This window comes from Mustelus asterias, chromosome 13 (assembly GCF_964213995.1).
Source record: "Mustelus asterias chromosome 13, sMusAst1.hap1.1, whole genome shotgun sequence".
Lineage (NCBI taxonomy): Eukaryota > Metazoa > Chordata > Chondrichthyes > Carcharhiniformes > Triakidae > Mustelus > Mustelus asterias.
Genome location: NC_135813.1, coordinates 56,145,981 through 56,160,969, shown reverse-complemented (window position 1 = coordinate 56,160,969; position 14,989 = coordinate 56,145,981). Strand labels below are relative to the sequence as shown.

Sequence of the window (14,989 nt, the reverse complement as noted above, 5' to 3'; positions counted from 1 at the left end):
GTTATCAGAAAATTAGAGTCTATAATGAAGGATCACCTTGAAAATTTTCAGCTGATCAGAGAGAGCCAATGTGGATTTGTAAAGAATTGGTTATATCTGACAAATCTCAATTAATTTTTGAAGATGTGATGAATGGATACAGAAATAATGAAAAGGCTAATGCCTTTATATCCAGAAGGTCTAAACTCCAGAAGACAAGCTTCAGCTGTACAAAGCCCTTCTTAAGCCATAGCTGGAGTCACTGTGAGCAGTTCTGGGCATCACAGAAAAGATATATTTGGAGGGAGTACAGTGAAGATTTACTGGGAATCCCAGGGTTAAATTTCAAGGAAAGATTACACAAACAAGGATTGTATTTCCTGGAATATAGGAGATGAAAGGTGATTTGATTGAAGATTTAAAGGGAAACAGAAAAAGTAGATTGATTTAATTTGGTTGGTGAGCCTGGCACTTGGGCCATAGTCTAAAAATTAGAACCAAATCTTTCGGGAGTGAAATTAGGAAACACATTTTCTCACAAAGGATGGTAGAAGTTTGGAACTCTGTTTTGCAAATGGTAATTGGTACCTAGATGAACGATTAATTTTATTGATATATATTTTGTTAACTAAAGTTGACATGGCAAAGGTTAGGTCACTGATCAACCATGATCTTGTTGAATGGCAGAATAAGCTCAAGGGGCTCCTCCTGTTCCTATGTTTTGATAATGAACACTCATGTAAGAATCACAGTATCCGCAGCTTAGCCTCCAGCTCAGTGACTCTGAGCCAAAGCTCCTCAAGTCTGCAGAAAGTGACTGCGGCTGGAGGAGCTTCAGCTCAGAGTCATTGAGCTGGGGCCAAGCTGTAGATGCTGCAATGCATCTGAAAGGGGAAAGTTATCTGGACACTTTGTACCAGGAGGTAATCACACAACTTAAGATTGGGCTTTCTGATTTGGTCAGGGACAGGAGAATGAATTGGGAAACTAGGTTAAACAGTAGGACAGTGGAGATGCAATGGCAGGAGATATTTAATAAATCTCAACAAAAATTTATCCCAGTGAGAACGAAAGACTCTATGAGAAGGTTGCATCATCCAAGGCTGAATAAGAAAGTTAAGGAGAGAATCAAATTGAAAGAAACATTGTAAAAATCTGTGAAGATTAGGGGTGAGTCAAAAGATCGGTCAAATTATAAGAGCTAACAAAGAATGACTAAAAAAAATGAGAGAGAAAATAGAATATGACAGAAAGATAAAAACAGTAAGAGGTTCGACAAATATTTAAGTAAGAAAAGAGTAACTAAAGCCAGTGTTGATCCTCTAGAAAGTGAGTTAATAATGGAAAACAAGGAAATAGTAAAGCTGTTGAACAGGTATTTTGTGTCTGTCTTCACTGTAGAGGACTTAGAAAACTTCCCAAAGATAATTGAAAATGAACAGGAGAGAGGAACTTAAAACAACCACCATCACTAGAGAAATGGTGCTGGGAAAACTATCTGATGTAAAGGCTGACAAGTTCCCAGGACCAGATGACCTGCATCCTAGGGTCTTAAAAGAAGAGGCTGCAGAGATAGTAGAGACATTGGCTATAATCTTGAAAAATTCCTTAGATTCTAGAAGGGTCTTGGTGGATTGGAAATAGCATCTTCCAAACTCGTGACCTAAACCATCAAGAAGGAGAAAAGCAGTAGATACGTGGGAACACCAGTACCTGCAGGTCTCCCTCCAAGCCACATATCATCCTGACTTGGAAATACGTTGCTGAGTCAAAATCCTGGAACTCCCTCCCTAACAGCACTGTGGTGTACTTCTACCACATGGACTGCAGCGGTTAAAGTGGTGGCTGACCACCACCTTCTCAAGGATAATTAGGGATAGGTAATAAAAATGCAGACCTAGCCAATGATGCCCACATCCTGTGAAAGAATGACAAAAAGCTAATTTCATGCTTTTATTCAAGAAAGGAGGGAGACAGAAAGCAAGGAACTAGTTAGTCTAACATCGGTCATAGGAAATTTGCAGGAATCTGATAACAGGATACTTAGGGCATCAAAATTTGTTTTGGCATAGTCAACATGACATTGTAAAAGGAAAATATTTTTAACAAATTTATTGGTTTTGTTTGAGAAAGCAGTAAGGTTGATAAAGGGCAACCTGTTGATATCATGTACTTATTTCCGAAAGCATTCATAAGAATGAAGCAATAGAGGTGATCTTACTGAAATATGTAAGATCCCTGAAGAGCCTTGATAGAATGGACCAGGATGTTTTTACTTGCAGGAGAGGCTAGAACTTGTTTAGGACTAAGAAGTCTGCATTTTAAGATGGAGATCAGGAGAAAATCTTTCTCTCAGCTGGTGAGTAGTTTGTGGAATTCCCTTCCCAAGAAAGCAATGGAGGCTGGGTCATTGAATTTATTCAAGGCTGATTTGGATTATTTTATTGACAAGGGAGTCAAGGGTTATGTGGGTGCAGACAGGAATGGAGTTGAGACTACAACCAGATCAGTTAGGATCCTATTAAATGGCTGAGCAGGTTCAAGGGGCTAAATGGCCAACTGCTGCTCCTATGTCCTAGTCCTAATGCCTGGACTGCAATAAACAACTCATTCATGACAATGTGCAACACATGACAGCAGCTAACCTTACCACTAAACAAAGTAATATATCAGCTGCACATAGACAGAACATGATGATGTATTGTATCCACATTTAACCCTGTCAGAGAGACAACTCTTTGGGGTTTTCAGCCTGTAGTCTTACTGAGGCTAGTGTCAGTGGTCAAGACAACACACTTGCAGCCTCCTGATGATAAGCCCCTTTCAAGTGAGTTATGATCAATACCGATCTCATGTAAGGTTTTTAAAAATGTTATTTTTTTGATTTAATAAAGAGCATTAAGAAGACATTTCTGAGTTTGTTAGTCCATGTACTTGAATTAGAGGTAAAGGATGACATTCTATAATAAATGTCTTGCAGATGGGGCAGGGGTGGTGAGTGGGTGTGCAAGACAATATCCCAGATTGGAAAGTGAGATTAGGTTTTTGTCTGGGCACCGACACAATGGGATGAATGGCCTCTTTCTGTGGCATAAATTTCTGCGATTCTAAAAATATCTCATTATGTGGCTTGGTATCAAATTTTGCTTGAGATAATACCCTGGGATGTTACAGTATGTTGCGGTGCTCTGTAAATCCAAGTAGTTGTTGAATCTCTATTTCACCACATTGTCCTTTGTGTAATTGATTCATTTTCAGATTTTTCTGTAAGACGTGTTCCATGAGCATTTGCTGCAATTGTCTGCTGCTTTATCACATCTCCCCAGAGCACCATTATCATGACATTAAGCAGGAGGTGGCCCTGAAGAAGGAAGAGTTGAAACAAATAGCGGACACAGTCCAAGAAAATCACAATAAATTTACTGAAACCTACACACAACTGAAATTGCTGGAGGAAAGCATGGACATTGAGAAAAATAACACAGAAGCATTAATTAGACAGAAGGCTTCTGCCACAATAGAAAAGATCAATAAGCAAGGGGAGGAATTGCTGAAGGTGCTGGAGGATGCGTGTAGTTCGGAGGGGAGTGAACTGAATGAGAGCCTGAAACAAACAGAACAAATAATTAAAAGAATGGCAGCCGGGAAAAAGTTGGCAGAAATAATGCTGAAGTTTGGCATTAATGAGGAGATGATAGAAATGTATAAAACAATCAGATCAGCATTTACAGCCCTAATGGCAGAGATGCCAGTTGATGTGACGAAGGAAGCCACTTTGAAAAGGTTTACCGAATGCACGTTGGAAACACAGAATCTTCTCGGATATCTCACCACAAAGAAAGGTAACTGGTACTTAATAAATGTAGAGGAAACGTTACTCGATATCTAACCCAGTCAATCCCTATGTTGTGAGCTTTTGATGAGGACAGTGTAGTGGGAGCTTCACTCTGTAACTAACCCTGTGCTGTACCTGTCCTGGAAGTGTTTGATGGGGACAGTGTAGAGCGAGTTTTACTCTGTATCTAACCCCAAGTTGTACCTGTCCTGGGAGTGTTTGATGGGGACAGTGTAGAGGGAGTTTTACTCTGTATCTAACCCCAAGTTGTACCTGTCCTGGGAGTGTTTGATGGGGACAGTGTAGAGGGAGCTTCACTCTGTAACTAACCCTGTGCTGTACCTGTCCTGGAAGTGTTTGATGGGGACAGTGTAGAGGGAGTTTTACCCTGTATCTAACCCCAAGTTGTACCTGTCCTGGGAGTGTTTGATGGATGAAGCTGCAATACTGTAGTTCTCTCTGTTACTATGTGTATTGTTTATAGAATCATAGCTTTGATTTTGATTGAGGAGCTCCACTTAAATTCATCCAGTTGTGCTTTTGAAATGTGACCTCATGTTCTGCTGAGCAATGAGCACCAGTGTTGTTGCATTACTGAGAATTCCCCTCATTAACAAGTCACCTCCATCTGATTGTTGTCTTGCTTTCAGAGCAGAGTGAGGAAGATTTAGAAGATGAGGAGATTCTGCTGGTAAGTAGTACGTAAACTGTGATCTAATTGGTTAACCATTTATGTGATACCCAACTTTGATTAATAAGAAGAGCAGACATTTCCGAGGGGCTGGAGCAGATTAATCTGGTTGGTTTTTGGAAGAAGCTGGTGTATGTGCATTATAGTTCATTCAGCGAATCCAAGCTGCTGTGGCAACATTCATGTTGTATTTTGGAGCTATGGATAGTGATGGTACAGGCTCCAACGTTCGTTCTATCACATGGCTGATCAGCAATTTCTCCTGCTCTTACCGAATACCATTGGTGTGTGTTGGAAGGATTTTACAGGTTGGTGCTCAACCATATTGGCTGCATTATGAATGCACCTTCCTTGGCCATCAGGTCCTGGAGTGGGATTTGAACCTAGAGATTGTGGTACAGAGGTAGGGGCACTAACCCACTGTACCACAAGACCCCTCTAGAAGCTGCTAGGCAACTGAAAATGTTGCAAGTTGAGAGAACCATCGCTCACTTGCCTTTTTCTCTGTGGAAGATAGAGAAAATTAAAGGCATTCAGATGTCCTAAAGCACTTTCGGATCAATGGATTACTGTTATCGGAAGCATTCACACTGTTGTTATGTCAGTAGCGCAACAGCCAATTTGCTCACAAATAACAAATTAGATGAATGTTTTGGGGATCGTGGCTGAGGGATGAAAATGGTCAGGACGGACACTAGTGAGTACTCCCCTGCTCCACCTCAAAGTAGTGACATATGCACCTGGGAGGGTAGATAGGGCCTCGGTTCAATGTCTCATCTGAAAGACTCTGCACCTCTGAGCATTCACACATCTGAGTGAGGCAATCAACTGAGTCAAACAGGAACAGGATTTGATGCTCCCCCTCAGGGATGGCAAATGATAATATGTATCCCTTAGAAGGCACAAGACAGACGTCATGAGGCACCATGAGCTTTGCTCCAATTTGGTTTGACAAACTCAAAGGGCAGGCTAATGCCTTTGTATTGTGTTGCCCCCAAGAAAGTGGGACTCTTGTCACAGTAGCACTCTATCAATTCCTCTAGTATTCCCTACTGTTTTTCTATTTCTAGGACAGGGAGAGATCTTTAACAGGAGAGGGCTCGGCCAACCTCGAGATGCTCCCAGCAAGGAACGAGATGGACTCCTCTCCTTTGCTCAGAGCAATTGTGGATGGCACTGATGTGGATGAGTTTGAAGACGTGGTGTCACCATCCAGTAAGTATCTCTTTTCTTTTTGACATCTTTGCAAATCACTGATTCGACCTCAGCTGGAGTAGTATGGCCAGTTCTGGGAACCACACTTTAGGGACAATGTCAAGGTCTTAGAGAGGATGTAAAGGAGATTTGCAAGAGTGGTTACAGGGATGAGGGACAACAGTTATGTAAAGAAAGTCAAGAAACTGAAATTGTTTCCCTTAGAGTAGAGAAAGCAAAGAGAAGATTTAATGAAATATGTTCAGAATTATGAAGGATTTTGATAGCGTAGTAAAGGAGAAACTGCACTGTCAGGAGAACTGGTAGTCATGATGTGGAGATGCCGGCGTTGGACTGGGGTAAACACAGTAAGAAGTTTAACAACACCAGGTTAAAGTCCAACAGGTTTATTTGGTAGCAAAAGCCACACAAGCTTTCGAGGCTCTAAGCCCCTTCTTCAGGTGAGTGGGAATTCTGTTCACAAACAGAACTTATAAAGACACAGACTCAATTTACATGAATAATGGTTGGAATGCGAATACTTACAACTAATCCAGTCTTTAAGAAACAAAACAATGGGAGTGGAGAGAGCATCAAGACAGGCTAAAAAGATGTGTATTGTCTCCAGACAAGACAGCCAGTGAAACTCTGCAGGTCCACGCAACTGTGGGAGTTACACTGGCGCAGAGTTTCACTGGCTGTCTTGTCTGGAGACAATACACATCTTTTTAGCCTGTCTTGATGCTCTCTCCACTCCCATTGTTTTGTTTCTTAAAGACTGGATTAGTTGTAAGTATTCGCATTCCAACCATTATTCATGTAAATTGAGTCTGTGTCTTTATAAGTTCTGTTTGTGAACAGAATTCCCACTCACCTGAAGAAGGGGCTTAGAGCCTCGAAAGCTTGTGTGGCTTTTGCTACCAAATAAACCTGTTGGACTTTAACCTGGTGTTGTTAAACTTCTTACTAGGAGAACTGGTAACCAGGGGTTACAGATTCAGATTAAAAAAGCCAGAGAGGAGATGAAGAAAATTTAAATTACACAGGATATGATGTATTTTGGCAGATGGAATAGGGAGTGGCAATATAGACTGTTCTAAAGAGTGTACAGGAACAGGGCAACCTGGGGGTCCATGTGCTTCGATCTGTGAAGGTGTCAGGACATAGAGAAAGGGTGGTTAGCAAAGCAAATGGGATCTTGGACTTTATAAAGAGAGGTGTTGAGTACAAAAGCAGGGAAGTTATTCTGAACCATTCTAAAGCTCTGGTTAGGCCCAACTAGAGTGTCACATGTAGTTCTGCTCACCACACTTTAGGAAGGATGTGAGGGTCTTTGAGAGGGTGCAGAAGAGATTTACCAGAACGGTTCCAGCGATGGGGGGATTTTAATTACAAGGTTAACTTGGAGAAGCTGGATTGTTCCCCTTGGAGTAAAGGAGGTTGAGGGGAGATTTGATAGAGGTGTATGACAGGTTTAGGTAAGGTAAACCAAGATAAGCTGTTCCCACTAGCTGAGGGTATAAGGACCAGATTTATGATTTTGGGTGAGGGATACAGGGAGAATGCTAGGAAGAACTTGGTGGTGCGTGGTGATGACCTGGGTGGATGGGCGGGGGGAGGGTGGGGGGGTCGGTGTGTGTGTGTGTGGGGAGGAATGGAGGAAATTGGATGGATACTTGATGGAACTAAACCTGCAGGGACTGAGTGGGCAAGTGGGAATGACTGGGTTGCTCTCTGGGGCGATGCCATGGACTCAATGGGCTAAATGGGCTCTTTGTGTGCCATAAGTTGTTCTGTGGGCAGGGCTTTACAATGGAGTACACAGCATACTGTCTTTCAGCCCATTCCTGACCTGTCTCCAATTTTACAGGTGGCCCCGCCCACTCATGAGCCTATTAAAGCCCTTAAGTGGCCCATTAATGGCAGCGTAAGTATTTTGTCCTAAGCCCAGCAGCTTTTAGAGGGCGAGTTGATGTCAGGCAAGGGATGGGGGGAGGGCCCTCTTTTGGGGGCCCCTTGTGTCCATTGGAGAACCCCAGTCTCCTAACCTGCCCTCCAAGCCATATTACCCCCTTCCCTTTAACCCTCCCCTTGGCCATTCAAACAAGGCTCCCACCTCCATCAAGCAGGTCCCATCAATGCCCAGACTTTTCTTTAGTCTGGCTTTCGTAATCAACTCTTACTTGGGGAGACTGCCTGCGGTTCCAGCAAAAATGGTCATTGCCATGAGAATGTCCTTTCTACCGCTTGGCAGTCAGTCTGAGGTCTGTTGAAGGCGTATCTGGCAGTGTGAATGAAATGGGAGACCTTTATTTCCAGCGGGAATGTCACAGATTACTGATGTGGGCTCCTCCTCAGGTTCCACTTTAGCTGGGATGTCAGCTTCCTCTGCTTCCATCTCAGAGTCCGTGTTCTCATTTTTTGGTGGGGCTAACATAGGTCGGCTTCGCATTGTGGGTAGACCCTGGAGATGGCCATCTCCATGGCGGTAGTGAGACCTGTTCGGGAGTGGACTCCCTGTACCGAGATGGTTCAGATGTTTCTTTATGATTTTGCCGTAGACTTTAGCCCCGTAAGATATCGGCCCCGCTTTCAACCTAACAATTTCAGGGACCCAGTTGGGACCATCGCCGAAATTCCTTATGTGAACCAGATCCTCTGTTTAAATATTCTTTCTCCCCTTTCAGAACTGTGATTTTCTTTTCTGGTTTTCTTGTTGGGACTCCATGCTCCCCGCCAGGTTTGGGAACAATCCGCACAGTCTTGTACGAAGCCGCTGTCCCATTAGCAGTTCCACTGGATCAATTCTTGTTATTGTGTGAGGCATGGTCCTATGGTCAAACAAAAATCATGTCGAGTTGGCCTCCATGGATGTTGCTGGTTGCTTTTTCATGCCGTTTTTGAAATCTTGCACCACAAGTTCTACTAGTCCGGGTGATAAGGTACAGTCCAGATGTGAGAATACCATTGGAGAGCACGGAGTTCTGGAAATCACTGTTACTAAAGGCCGTGCTGTTATCAGAGACCAGGACTTCTGGTATTCCGTGCATGCAGAAACTTTCTTGTAATTTCTCAATCATAGCATGAAAGATCGTGGAGCCCATGCAGTGCACCTCCAACCACTTGGAGTGTGCATCTATGATTAAAAACATGGAACTCATACAGGGCCCAGCAAAGTCCACTCCCATGGGCGTAGGAAGGCTGAGAGAGGGAATTTTTGATTCTCTTGGCATAAATCACAACGCTTCACCAAGTCCATGATGTCTGAGTCGAGGCTGGGCCAGTATTTTCATCTTAGATACTTCAGAGTGACCATTATGTAGTTCTGTTAATATCGGATGCTGTCCTGGGCAAGGACAACTACTCAGGACCCCCAGAGTATGATCCCGTCCTCAACACTAAGCTTGTCTTTCTTTGCCAGATAGGGTTTAATTTCTTCTGAGGGTTGTCATTGGAACCCACCATGTCAGATCATATGCCTTATTTTAGACAAGATTGGATCCTTCTGTGTCCAGGACCTAATTTGCCCTGCAGACACCGGCAGAGTTTCCAAAAAAATCAGGGTCATCAATCCCTCTTCTAATGCAGGTAAAGGACAACAGGAAGCGACTCAGCGTGTTGTCCAGGGCGGTGCTCTAGAAAGTATTCATAGGCCACAAGTAACAAGGTTTAACAGTGTATCTGGACGGAGGCAATCGGGGAGATTGCCTTATGTTCTTTAAAAAGTCCCAATAAGGGTTTGTGTTGGTAACTATTATGAAACATCTGCCATAGACGTATTGATGGAACTTTTTCACACCAAATATGATCACCAAACTTTCCTTTCCGATCTGAGAATACCTCCGTGCAGCATCCAAAAGGGCCATGAATGCGTATGGAAAAGGGGCTTTTCTGCCCTGTTGTTCCAACAATGTGAATGTACCATCCCAATTCCGAACGGAGAAGTGTTGCATGTCAGAACGAGTTCTTTCTTGGGGTCAAAATGGGCCCAGAAGTTAGATGACAGTAACTGTTGTTTAACTTTGTCAAAAGCCTCCGCCTATGGCATTTCCCAGAACCACCTTTGGTATTTTTGTAGTAGACTAGGATGGAAGACAAATTTGGGATAAATTTTCTGTAATGATTTACTAATCCCAGGAAGGATTAATGTTCCTTGGAGTTGGTGCTTCCTTGATCTTCACTTTATCTTCTACTGGATGTAACCTATTGCCATCTGCCTCGTACCCCAAGTAGGTCACTTCAGTCACTTGAAAGATGCATTTTTCCTTCTTCAAGTGTACTCCGGCTCTTGAGAATCTCTGCAAGATACTCTTCTAAGTTTGTCAGGTGCTCTTGTTCTAAGCCCCTGTGACCAGGATGTCTTCCAAATACACCGCCACTCTGGGTAGCCCTTGGAATATGTTCTCAATAACTCTTTGGAATATGGTGCATGCTGACAAGACCCTGAAGGGCAAGTGAGTATATATGTATAATCCCTTGTGCGTATTGATTCTCTCATATTTTTGAAAAGACTCATCCAATTCAAGTTGAAGATAGGTGTGGCTCATGTCCTACTTGGAGAATATCTGGCCACCTGCAATATAGCGTACAGGTCTTTGATTCTGGGCATGGGTTACCTATCAAGTTTGGAAACCCAATTGACTGTTAGTTTATAGTCCCCAAAGAGGTGGATCAACTTTTCCGGCTTAAGAAAGGGGACTACAGGCGCAGCCCATTCTGCAGATTGCATGAGCCTTATTATGTCTAAACTTTCAAGGCACCTTGGTTCAGTTTCCACTTCCTCCAAAGGGAGCATGGGACTGGTCTTGCTCTGAAATTTTTAAGTGTATTGTTGTGGTCAACATAGATCTTGGCCCCTTTTATTTTTGATTTGGAGATGCCGGCATTGGACTGGGATAAGCACAGTAAGAAGTTTCACAACATAAGGTTGAAGTCCAACAGGTTTATTTGGTAGCACAAGCTTTCGGAGTGTTGCTCCTTCTTCAGGTGAGTGAAGAGTTGTGTTCACAAACCGGGCATACATAGACACAGACTCAATTTACAAGATAATGTTGGAAGTTGGAATGCGAGTCTTTACAGGTACAGACAATGTGAATGGAGAGAGGGACTGATTACATGAGGCCCCTCCTAACTGGAGGACATCGCTGCTTGACGCCCTCTGTAGTCCTGAACCCCTTTTTCTGTATTTTCCAGTGATAGTTATTTCAATGGCTTTTTTAAAATCCAGGCTGTGTTCTGCCTTTTTTGGGTAGCCAGATTATTTATGTCGCATACCCAATCTGTCTTATAACATTTCATTTAGAGGTGGCCTGAATCAAAATGTTCTGCTAATTCCTTATCAAGTGGTGGTGTAGTGGTATTATAGTGGTATTATAACAAGTGGTGGTGTAGTGGTATTATAGTGGTATTAAAACAAGTGGTGGTGTAGTGGTATTATAACTAGACTAGTAATCCAGACATCCAAGGTAATGCTCTGGGGATCTGGGTTCAAATCCCAATTTGGCAGATTTTGAAATTTTTCTTTAAAAGTAAATTTGGAATTTAAAGTCTAATGATGACCATGAAAACATTCCCAATTGTGTAAAAACCCATCTGGTTTACTAATGTCCTTGAGGGTAAGAAATCTGCCACTCTTACCTGGTCTGGTCTACATGTGACTCCAGACCCACAGCAATGTGGTTTACTCTTGAAGGCCCTCTGAAATCATCTAGCAAAGTTCAAGGACAATTAGGGATGGGCAACAAATGCTGGTCCTGTTTCCTGCCTCCATGTCGAAAATCTAGTCCAGGTCATTATAAGCCACTTGCATGAAAAGCAATGTTTTCCCCATACAACCTCTGTTTCTTTAACCAATCACTTTAAATTGTGCTCAGTGTTTACCAACCGTTCTGCCATTGGAAACAGTTTCTCCTTATTTACTTGAATAACTTTTCATGATTTTGAACAGCCCGAGCTCCCTAACTCTCTTTAACCTTTCCCGAGCTAGGGAGAGCAATCCCAACTTTTATCAGTCTCACCACATTTCTTAATTCCTGCACCATTAGTAAATCTCCTCTGCACCCTCTCCAAGGCCTTGACATCCTTCCTAAAGCGTCATGCCCAGAATGAATACCTACTTTACCAAAGAACTCCATCAAGTTTGCCAAACATGATTTTCCTTTTAAATAAATGAAAATCAGGATTGATTTTTTATTAGCTTGTGCTTTTCAAAATGAACTTCCCTCTGATTACTGTATATATAAGGGGCGGTAGAGCACCGGGTGACTTTTCTACCTTGAGGACTGCCAACCATCCATCCTCTTTATCTTATCTATTATTGCTACTGCCTCCTCCATTACTGCAACATTGACAACATATTCTTCTTTAGTGAAGACAGATTCAAAGTATTCATTTGGTACCTCAACCTTCTACTCAGCTTCCACAAGACGACCATTTTTGTCCCTATTCAGTGCAGCATTCCTTTGATTACCTTATCCTTCTTCTCTTCTTGAGGTAACATCCTTGATTATTTGAGGATCACCAAAACATGGCTTGTAGTGTGATTTTATTATGGTCGAGGAGACAGGTCCAAGCTTACCCCAGCTAGAAAGGGGATCGAACCTGGCACTAATGGTGTTATTCTGAACCACAGCTATCCAGCCAATAGAGCTAACCATTCCTCCCCCAAGCTACTCTTTTACTTTCTTTTCTTTATTCCTTCATGGGATATGGGCATCGCTGGCTGGGCCAGCATTTATTGCCCATCCCTAATTGCCCTTGAACTGAGTGACTTGCTAGGCCATTTCAGAGGGCGGTTAAGAGGCAACCACATTGCTGTGGTTCTGGAGTCACATACAGGCCAGACCAGGTAAGGAGAGCAAGTTTCTTTCTCTAAAAAACATTTGTGAACCAGATGGGTTTTTAATTACAATTGATGATAGTTGTCATGGTCACCATTACTGAGCCAGCTTTATATTCCAGGTGTTTTTATTAATTAAATTTACATTCCCGCAGCTGCCATAGTGGGATCTGAACCTGTGCCCCCTGGGCTTGTGGATTGCTGGCATAGTGACATTATCACTGCGCCACCATCCCCCCATTACTATTAAAATTTTAAAGTTTATTTATTAGTGTTACAAGTAGACTTCCATTAACATTGCAATGAAGTTTGTGTGAAAATCCCCCAGTCGTCACACTCTGGCACCTGTTCGGATACACTGAGGGAGAATTTAGCATGGCCAATGCATCTAACCAGCATGTCGTTTGGACTGTGGGAGGAAACCCACGCAGACACAGTGAGAACGTGCAGACTTCGCACAGACAGTGACCCAAACTGGGAATTGAACCTGGGTCCCTGGCGCTGTGAGGCAACGGTGCTAACCACTGTGCCACTATGACGCCCCGTTTGTGAAAGACGTTTGTATTTTATGTTAGTCACCAATTTATTTGCATACTCTATTTTTTAGCTTTTCTTTCTTTAGATCTTTCTACTTTCTTGAGAACTAGCTCTTTCCTTCCAGCAAAACTTAAGGAGTGGACGTGGGAAGAGAAGGCAAGACCTGAGCAATCTGCTTGGTTCACTGTCCCCAATCCTTTTTTCAGGTCTTCCTCAACCATCCTTCCTCGGCCCGCTGTCTGGACCCCCACGCACTTAGACCTGTCCAGATCCCTCCTCTCATCCCCACTTCCAGGCAGCTGGAAATGTCCTGGATCCAACCTCCTAATCTCAGGCCTGAGAGGGCTTCAGCCAAACCAGAATTTGAGCCTTCTGCACCCTGAATCGGGCCTGAATGCTGATACTAGTCTATATCCCCATTGGACTCCTGGACTCCCTGAGTCCCAACCACACACCTTTCCAAACCAGGAAGCAAGTGGTGCTGGCCACTGCTGCAGCATGCTCCCTATCTAGCGTCCAGGGTGGAGTCTCCCCTGGACAGAATTTGTCCCAGATTTCTCTCCTCCTATCATATCCCGATCATGGTTGGTGTCTGTGCACCAGAACTGGCAGAGTGTGAATGGGCAGACATGTTTAGTTGGATTGCAACATGCCAGTCATATCCCGATAGCCAATTTTGTGTGTCCCTCTTTCACAGTTTTGACATGTTGATTGTTGAAGAGTAGCAGCAGCAAGTAGACAAGATCTCTATCTCCATGAAGACATTGCCGGAGGTTGCAGTGTAATGGGTTGTTCTTGTTTCTTCCTGTAGGCTGTTACCCAGGACCAAGTGACATCATGGATTCTTGCAGAGCGCCATTCACACATGTGGTAGAGCAGCTGGAATGGGCAGGAGAGAAAGAGGAGAGATCTGAGCAGCCTTTGAGTCCGCGCCCTGGCTTCAGTGCATGGACAAGGGATACGTGTCCAAGTGGACCTTCATTCCAATGCGAGTTAATACAGAAGCAGAAGGTATTAACCTCATCCTTATAGTCTCAAAGGTCATATAAACAAAGGAATTAGGAACAGCAGTTGGCCATTTGGCACCTCGAGTCTGCTCCGCCATTCAGTAAGATCAAGGCTGATCTGATTGTGGTCCCAACTCCACATTTCCACCTACCCCGATAACCTTTGACTCCCTTGTTAGCCAAGAATCTATCTACTTCTGTTTTCAAAATACTCAATGATCCCTCCTCCACTACTTTCTTGGGAAAAGAATTCCAAAGATTCATGTCCCTCTGAGAGAAAAAAATTCTTCTAATCTCTGGCTTAAATGGGAGACTTCTTATTTTTAAACTGTGTCCTAGTTCTATTTTTTCCCACAAGGGAAACATCCTTTTAGCATCCACTCCATCAGGCCCCTCAGGATCTTATGTGTCTCAATCTTCTAAACTCTGATGGGTATCGGCCCAACTTTTCCTCACAGGATAAGCCCCTATCTCATGCATCAATCGGGTGAGCCTTCTCTGAGCTGCTTTCAATGTATTTATATCCATTCTTAAATAAGGAGATGCAGTAGAATAAGCAGCACGGCAGGTCTGGTAGCACTGCAGGCCTGTGAGAGGGACTTGCATCATTGCAGAGTGTTAGGAAATCCATATCACCTTCAACACCAGCCACAGGGGAGTTCCATGGGAGGAAGGGATTGAACACTGGACAACATTCTCTCAGGGGTACTGCAATTGAAGCTGCATGTACAGAGTCTATCACTGCCAATTTGGGAAGAATAGGCAATCGTCTGGAATAGGCAGTGATGGTTTTCAGCAATGTCAGAGATAACCTGTAGACTGTTAACTTGCAGCTTGCTGTGCACAGATTTGCTGCAACATTGACGTTGGACTAAATCTTACCAAAAAAATGGCAGTGTTGTTTCTGG

General features: G+C 43.3%; 1 protein-coding gene across 2 annotated transcripts in view; it reads left to right on the top strand.

Moving 5' to 3' along the window:
* Positions 1-14,989, top strand: part of LOC144502642 (protein PML-like) — a 50,886-nt gene that overhangs the window by 19,535 nt on the left and 16,362 nt on the right. For both annotated transcript variants that reach the window (XM_078226803.1, XM_078226802.1), the window contains 4 exons: positions 3,238-3,821; positions 4,465-4,505; positions 5,576-5,720; positions 13,886-14,085. In XM_078226803.1, coding sequence (XP_078082929.1) covers positions 3,238-3,821; positions 4,465-4,505; positions 5,576-5,720; positions 13,886-14,085 — 970 coding nt within the window. The remainder of the gene's footprint in view (positions 1-3,237; positions 3,822-4,464; positions 4,506-5,575; positions 5,721-13,885; positions 14,086-14,989) is intronic.